This window comes from Bison bison, unplaced genomic scaffold, assembly GCF_000754665.1.
Source record: "Bison bison bison isolate TAMUID 2011002044 unplaced genomic scaffold, Bison_UMD1.0 scf7180017864037, whole genome shotgun sequence".
In the NCBI taxonomy this organism is placed as follows: domain Eukaryota; kingdom Metazoa; phylum Chordata; class Mammalia; order Artiodactyla; family Bovidae; genus Bison; species Bison bison.
Window position 1 is genome coordinate 5,225,824 of NW_011494609.1, and position 8,329 is coordinate 5,234,152.

Consider the following 8,329-nt stretch of genomic DNA (forward strand, 5'->3'; position numbering starts at 1 on the left):
GCAAGGGATTTCTGTGTGTTGATTTTATATCCTGCAACTTTACTATAATCATTGATTAGTTCTAGTAATTTTCTGGTGGAGTCTTTAGGGTTTTCTATGTAGAGGATCATGTCATCTGCAAATAGTGAGAGTTTTACTTCTTCTTTTCCAATCTGGATTCCTTTTATTCCTTGTTCTTCTCTGATTGCTGTGGCTAAAACTTCCAAAACTATGTTGAATAGTAGTGTTGAGAGTGGCCACCCTTGTCTTGTTCCTGACTTTAGGGGAAATGCTTTCAAGTTTTCACCATCGAGGATAATGTTTGCTGTGGGTTTATCATATATGGCTTTTATTATGTTGAGGTATGTTCCTTCTATGCCTGCTTTCTGGAGAGTTTTTATCATAAATGGATGTTGAACTTTGTCAAAGGCTTTCTCTGCATCTATTGAGATAATCATATGGCTTTTATCTTTCAATTTGTTAATGTGGTGTATTATATTGATTGATTTGCAAATATTGAAGAATCTTTGCATCCCTGGGACAAAGTCCACTTGGTCATGGTGTATGATCTTTTTAATATGTTGTTTGATTCTGTTTGCTGGAATTTTGTTGAGGATTTTTCTATCTATGTTCATCAGTGATATTGGCCTGTAGTTTTCTTTTTTGTGGCATCTTTGTCTGGTTTTGGTATTAGGTGCATCTACCAGAATGTTAAGAGCTTATACGGAGGCCTGAACTGGGTTTAGTTGTGCACACCTTCATATGGTCTCACCACCACCTTGCTCTCTTCCACCTGTGCCCTTGGGGCAGCTTCTAATGTGGAGAAGGCAAGTGGAATGCACAACTCTGACAACCCAGGGCCAACTCACAGGTCAACCAGCAGTCATGTCTTCTTGGTGACCTCCTACAACATGTAAGACCAGTGGATTCTATGTGTGAGCTCATCCTGCATTTTCACTGCTTTAAAGTATGCTTGCTTCTAAGGGGCAGTGTCACACAGAACTACAGCAACGAGTAAAACATCTCCAGGTCCACAGATACTGGTGTCTGCAGATGTACTGCAGACAGGGGAGCCAAAGCCACACTTGGATCGTGTCTGTTCCTGGTGGAACCAATCACTGCCTCCTCCGTGATGGTGGGAACCAGCTCACCACATGAAGGGCTCAGCATTGGCCTCTGCTGTTGGCAGTTAAAGCATTGAGAAGAATGCCAGGAAGAAGCCAGGAGGCCTTGGTGAGAGGTCTGGTTGCTGCCACTTGAAGAAAGAAGCTGAGTGACACCCACAGGCAAGTCATCTTGTCCACCTTCTGCACTTCCATAGTGGGTCTTGTGGGAGGCAGGTCTCCTTACTGCCCTATAGACGTCCTTGGTACCACTTGGTAATCTTTTCTCTGTCAAGTGTTAACCAGCTGGACAATCAACTACTCAGGGAAATCTTATGGATCAGGAACTCAGGTCAGCGCTCTTTCCATACAAAATGGACCACGATGCACCATCCAAAGTTGGCTGATAGGAAATCTTCCACAGCCCCAAGCTGGATGTGTGTGACAACTGTCTACTTTTGGTTGAGGCTAGCACTCTTGCAGATCCATCTGCAGAACAAACCTGTGCTTCCTCCTGTTCTGCCAGCTGGTCACAGGGAATGTACCCTGAAACCACAGATGCAGCCTGAAGAGGAGACATGAGGTAGGAGGAAGATTCAGCACCACGAGTCTGACCACCTGCTGAGTCATTCATGTATGCCTCCAGGGTCTGTTCAGGCCAGCTCTGTGTGCACTGGTGATGGACAAGCCTCCTGTGATGAAATCCCACCCACAGTGGGATGGCAGCGGGAGGTGGAAGCTCTGGGGGGCAGATGAGGCCGTGAGGTGGAGCCCTCAGGATGGGTTAGTGCCCTTACAAGGGTCATGAGAGCGCTCGCTCCCCACCGTGCTTTCCATCATGTGAAGACACGAGGAACAGTCAGCTGTCTGCAACTCAGAAGGGGCCCTCACGAGAACCCACCCTGCCAGCACCCTAATCTTGAACTTTCAGCCTCCAGAACTCTGAGACAAAGTTCCATCGGTTATACACCGCCCAGTTGTGGTATTTTGTCATAGCAACCTGAGCTGAGACCATACTGTTCCTGGTTTTCAGTGGAAGCCTACTGTTTACACCTGGTTTTATTGCTTGTACTTCTCTAGCTCTTTTGGGATACACCTTTGATGGGGTCCAGAGGTGATGGCATGTCCCAGGTGCATTCATGAAAGCTTTTACCTTTAGGTTCCCTTGTCATTTTTCCTCAGTGGGCAGGGACAGCTTCCCTGCCTTACCTTAGGGTCTTTGCTTAGATATCATCATATCATAGTAATTGGTCCTAGTGAGCAGGAAGTAGTACCCTAGATGCCTTGGATGGTGAGAGCTAAATTCCTTGAAAAGTCTGTGGTCTGTGGACTACCACGGTTTCCCTTCCAGAATGAAAGACAAGTAGTCAAAAGACACCCTGCGGAGCCCACAACTAAGAGAGGCCCGGGCTTGGTGCATGCGGACTTTTCTGTGACCACATCTTGGCTGCTGCTCTAGCCTACTGACTGAGAAAGTCATAGGCTGTTGGGTTTGAGTGAGACTTGGACAGAGACCTGCAGGTCTGATGCTCAGGCAAGTTTAGAGCTGGCCAGGCAGAAGTGTGGGCTGCTTGGAGACTCCATGCTGACCCAGGTAGTGTCAGAACTGCACTGCAGGACATCTGGGTGGTGATGGAGAGGCAGCGGTGAATAAGATGACACAAGCAGGTCGAGAAGGTGAGAGTTATGGCACGAACAGCTCTCTAGGGTTCCCATGGAATGTCTGCCGCAAGTCCCTGTGCCCAGTCCTCTCCTGTTCTGCAGAGGAACCTGCTGTTTCTGCTGAGAGTCCTCTAGGGACTTCCCAAATTCCTTGCTCACCATCACTGCTTCTGACAGAAAATTCTTCTCACAGCAAAAGTACATGCTAGGCTCATGACCCCGGGATTCCTTGATGTCACCCAGGTGCAGCTCAGCTACTGATGGTAGGAAGGCCTCCCTCCTGCCGACCCACTTATGGCCATTTCTCCCGCAGCCGAATATATCAGCCTGGGGCCACGGAAGGTGGGACATGCCCCTCTTACTGCTTTGTCAGACAATCCTGGGGGAGTTCCTGCTTTCCATCCGTGACTCTGCTCCATCCGTGGGCTCTGCTGTGCTGGCGACAGTGGTCCCTCTGAACCAGCAGGGGTGGGGGTTCCTGCATCGGCTGGTGTAAGTGACCGTAAGTGACCCGGTCACTGAGGGGAAGCCTGGGGGCTGGCACAGCACGAGCACAGTGAAACCTGTACCTATAACTTGATATCTCCAGGGATACCTCCTGTACTCAGTACTTTCAGGTTTGACTGTGTAAGAAAGGAAGTCCTCTAGAAACAGACTGTTGAGGGCTCAGATCTTTTAGGAAGGACAATGCTGGTCACCCAACCAGCTAAGTGAGGCCCAGAAGACCAGCCCCATGTGATGGAAGGAAGATGTGTGGATACAGGGCACTGCTGTTTCTGCTACTGCTGCTATGTCACTTTAGTCGCGTCCGACTCTGTGCAACCCCATAGACGGCAGCCCACTAGGCTCCCCCGTCCCTGGGATTCTCCAGGCAAGAACACTGGAGTGGGTTGCCATTTTCTTCTCCAATGCAGGAAAGTGAAAAGTGAAAGTGAAGTCGCTCAGTCGTGTCCGACCCTTAGCATGGACTGCAGCCTACCAGGCTCCTCCGTCCATGGGATTTTCCAGGCAAGAGTACTGGAGTGGGGTGCCACTGCCTTCTCTACCTTACTGCTACTCTGGACGTCTCCCGTACTTTCCACGTGACATTGCAGAAGACTGTGCCCTGGGGTCACAGTGGACACTCCTTGGCCCCTGCACCACGAAGGGGAACCTCCTCTTGATTTTAGGACCTGTTGATGAACCTAATGTGACCTGATTATTTTAGGGCAGAACTGGAGGTTTTCTAACTGTATCTATTGCTCCCTCTATATTAATAAGCTGGTGCTTTACTGTGAAGAATTTCCCTCATCAGCAGGTGTGACCTGTGTTCTTTTAAATTATCAACCCCCATGGTAACAAGTTGGTGTGATGGTGGTTATGAGCCCACTCCCTCCCTCATTAGCTTAACACTGATGTACATGGATATTTATTTATTCCATATTTGATCATCAATTTCAACTGTCACTCTTCTGGATGTTGAGAGTGAAAGGCCGTTTCTTGGATTCCTGCTCCTGGAGCCAGTCAAGATTTCGGCTTCAGCAACATCCAACAGAATGAGGACTGAATGGAAAAGGTAGGACGACTGTAGAACAATGACCTACGGCAGTACTGCTAAGCAGCAGCAAACGCACCCAGGCTGCAGACAGAGAACAATCCATCCCAAAGATAAGTAAGCAGTGACTTAGAAGTTGTTGTTTTATATTGAAACCAAGCCCAACAGAATAAACATCATGTTCAAAGGTCCTAGAAACACACTGAGATACCTGTACATATGCCTTAACAGTGGCTGTTTGGGTAAAGGACACTTGGCTGGACATCACTACCAGGTACAGATGAGCACGAGTAAAACATAAAAAAGACCATACTTGTGAGAAATAAATACATCTGACAAAAATGAAATAAGAGCCCAAGCAAGGTGAATCAACAGGCACATGACTATTTGTCTTACCAGGGCTTTGAGAGCTTTTTTGACTGACAGGAGTTTATAAAAATTCTGTTTTATTTTTTTTGCCAGTGATAAAAGTAAACTGGATATATGAAACAAAACAAAACACAGGACTATTCACAAGTACATCAGGGCTTTAATTTTATTATTTTTTTTAATGTTTTTGTTTTAAACCAAGTTTCCAGCTGTACACTTTAAGAAAATAAACAGGAAGTCATCGTCTGCTTATCCTCTGTGGAGGGAGGCATGCAGGCATGACCGAAACAGAACCAAGGGGCTACCTCATCAAGATGAGAAGCTAAAATGTGCTGAATTACAAAGAAAATACCCCATTTGGCTTCGCAGCAAAATGTAAAGGTGAGAACACTTAACAGATGACACAGGGCTGGCACTCAACATGCCACAGCACAAGCTCCCCTCAAAAATCAAATGTCTTCTTCAAATAAAATTGTCACAGGACTTTATTCACTGTTTCATCTTCTGGCAGCAGGACTTCTTTGAAGTGGAATCTGAACACAAAGAGAAATGAGGAAGCAGTTTGTTAGAAGCCTTCACGTCTTTTAAGAGGAATTTCACAATTTCAAAACACTACCATTGCATTAATCTTATTTTCAGTGAAAACAAAAACAGCAATTAAGATGCGCAATAGTTTAAATTATGAGAGTTGAGAAACTGAACGACACCCTGTGAACACAGCATGATGGCTGTGTGAGATGAAGGCCCAGAGGCCCACGTGGTGCTTGAGTCCACAACCCCCACGTGGCGTGCCCTTCACCCCTCCCCAGCCCCCAGGTGTCTGCACTCCCAACCCTCCTCCTGGTACTTCAGTGACGGCTGGCCAGCAGGACAGACACTGACAAGGTTGACCAGGCTGCATCCCACCCACCTCCACAACTGACCACTCCTGGGTCTCTCAGGTCATGGGGGAAGACAGAGGACTTTGGTTACCTGGTAGCACACCTCCCAGTCTTTGCTGGATCATTTCCAAGTGGTGAATATACTCTGTCAAGGAATGTTCTGGATCTTGAGAAGCCGTCAGGGATCTTTCTGATCTGGGATTTGAGGGTGGACTGGATCTTCAAACACACGAACAACCAAGGGACAAAAAAGAAGTCAACTCAGCAGACAGAATGCAGGGAGTGTGACAGGCAGTGGCACCGGGACTGCACACTAGTGGGAAACGGTAAACGATGTTATCTTTGTATCTTTTCTTTACCACAAGGGGAAAGCACGGCTTTAAAAAAAGTGCTACATTGTCCTTTAGAAACTAACTTCTTTACAACGTCTCCAAGTTTAAGACAACTAAAAGCTATTGTATATTATTGTGTATTATTTAATTCAATAAATCTTCACACACAAGTCTACCTAGCACTACACCTGGTTCAGCCCAGCATCCTTCATGTGGCTGCCTTTCCTCCTGACCTCCAGTGACCATGTCACGGCCCACTGCTGCTCCAAGGGCAGTGAGCATCTTACTCACCCGAGCACCATCCACACACAAGAGGCCTTGGCCACCACTTATTCTTTCAGAGCAGCCTGGGCCCAGGGGGGGTCACAGCCATACTGAGAGTCCCTGCCCTCCTCGAACAGAAGCAGGCTTATTGTCACACTCTTAACACACAGTTCAAATGGAGGCATCATCACCAACCAGAGGCCGTGAAGCGAGACAGCTCACATGGCTGTACACTCTGCCTCACTCTGGGGCCATGACTTTCAAAACACATTTCTTGGAGGGACTACATGCACTGGTAGGACATGCTCAGCAGAGACACACATGAGCAGAAACACAGCGTCTCGCACAACAGGCTGCCCATACTTGTGGGCCTGGCTCCTCCGGTCAGGGCAGTTATGCCCGAGATTGTCACACTCTTAACACACAGTTCAAATGGAGGCATCATCACCAACCAGAGGCCGTGAAGCGAGACAGCTCACATGGCTGTACACTCTGCCTCACTCTGGGGCCATGACTTTCAAAACACATTTCTTGGAGGGACTACATGCACTGGTAGGACATGCTCAGCAGAGACACACATGAGCAGAAACACAGCGTCTCGCACAACAGGCTGCCCATACTTGTGGGCCTGGCTCCTCCGGTCAGGGCAGTTATGCCCGAGATTGTCACACTCTTAACACACAGTTCAAATGGAGGCATCATCACCAACCAGAGGCCGTGAAGCGAGACAGCAAACATGTTTCATCCTGCTGGCTGAGGGCAGAGGTGGATGTGTTTGCTCTGATAGCTCCTTTCCGATGACACGCCTGCCTGAGCTCCCAGTGCGGGTTCAACACCACAGACACAAACAGCTTTTCTACCCACTTCATGGGTAGGTTCAAAATACTGGACAAGTCATAGTCAAAAGAATGAAATAAATGACTTGTAAAATCATACTTAAGCATTTGGATATGATTATCACTACTTATGTGTCAATCTGGAGAAGTGAAATGGAAATCACATCTCTCTCACATGCAGTGCTTGGCTGAGAAATCTCATGGTCAGAAAACTGGAGTGCGAATCATGAAGATGATCAAGCCCATGCCACGTGACCCCACAGCTGCAGCACTTGACAGTCTCACAGAATCACAGCTCCCACCACCCCAGCCACCAGGGAAACCTTTCCTCACTTGGATTTTTACACAGGATTGATTACACTCTACCATTTAACTACAATGCCTAATTGAAAACCCTTATTCCCCCAAATAACTTACAGATGTTTAACATTATCACTCTAACATCTCACTTGCCAAGTGAGTTGTAAGTATAAAGACATATTACATGTGCGAAACCCCCCAAATCCCAAAGAAAAGAGATTAAAGCTAACACCAAGCCCTTCCATGTGTGTAAGTGAGTGTGTGCATGTGTGTGGGGGTTCACGTGCCCGGGGGCCCTTCCACTGGAGGTGGACCTGGGCACACACACAAATCTGCCCAGGAACACTTCTGTGCAAGGCCCCATTCTCTGCAGACTTGCCCCTGCTGACAGCTAGGACCCCGTAGTGGAAAAGCAGCTGAGGTTCCTCCGCTCACTTTTCCCTCCTGCGTGGGGATGCTTTTGGCACAGGGTCCCTGGCCTGGCTGGAAGACACATCCCGGGTGGGTGGGGATTCACGAGTGACAGGTGGAGACTGCTGCCGCCGTGGTACCAGGAATCCTTCCCCTAGAAATATTTAACAACAAAGGGATTAAGGAAAGAGAAAAATGCATTTTAGTAAAGGCTCATCCACCAAAATTTAAAATTTACAAAATTTTAAGAGCCTGCATGATAATTTCAAGACATTTTAAAAGTATTCATTATAAAAACTGTATTTAAAAAACCTCAAGAAGGAACCTGAGTTTTAAGCACCTGCGTTTTGCTCCTGCAAGGCAGACCCTGACTATCTGCATCTGGGTGGGCAGTATCCCGGAGGAGGGCCCAGCACCCCGATGGAGAGAGGAGGGCGCCAAGTGGCCTGGGGTGGATCTCCCACACCCAGCTCTGAGGAGTGAGAGATGCAGAAACCCTGGAGACCACCAGGTTCATCAGAGGCAGGGGGTGTGCGGGAACCTCCTGAAGAACCTTGAAGCCATCTGCCTTCAAGCTGTGAGGATCACACGTGGAGTCTAAGCTGATGGGCACCACTAGGGAAGCCCAGTGGCCGTGCGGGGCGCTGACCACTGCAGA

General features: G+C 47.9%; 1 protein-coding gene across 1 annotated transcript in view; it reads right to left on the reverse strand.

Moving 5' to 3' along the window:
* Positions 1-4,799: 4,799 nt before the first annotated feature.
* PCNT (pericentrin) overlaps positions 4,800-8,329 on the reverse strand; it is a 105,315-nt gene continuing 101,785 nt past the window's right edge. The window contains exons 48-50 of the mRNA XM_010834986.1: positions 7,696-7,825; positions 5,620-5,747; positions 4,800-5,180 (exon numbers count right to left, since the gene is read on the reverse strand). Of these exons, the coding sequence (XP_010833288.1) occupies positions 5,137-5,180; positions 5,620-5,747; positions 7,696-7,825 (302 nt within the window). The 3' untranslated portion in view covers positions 4,800-5,136. The remainder of the gene's footprint in view (positions 5,181-5,619; positions 5,748-7,695; positions 7,826-8,329) is intronic.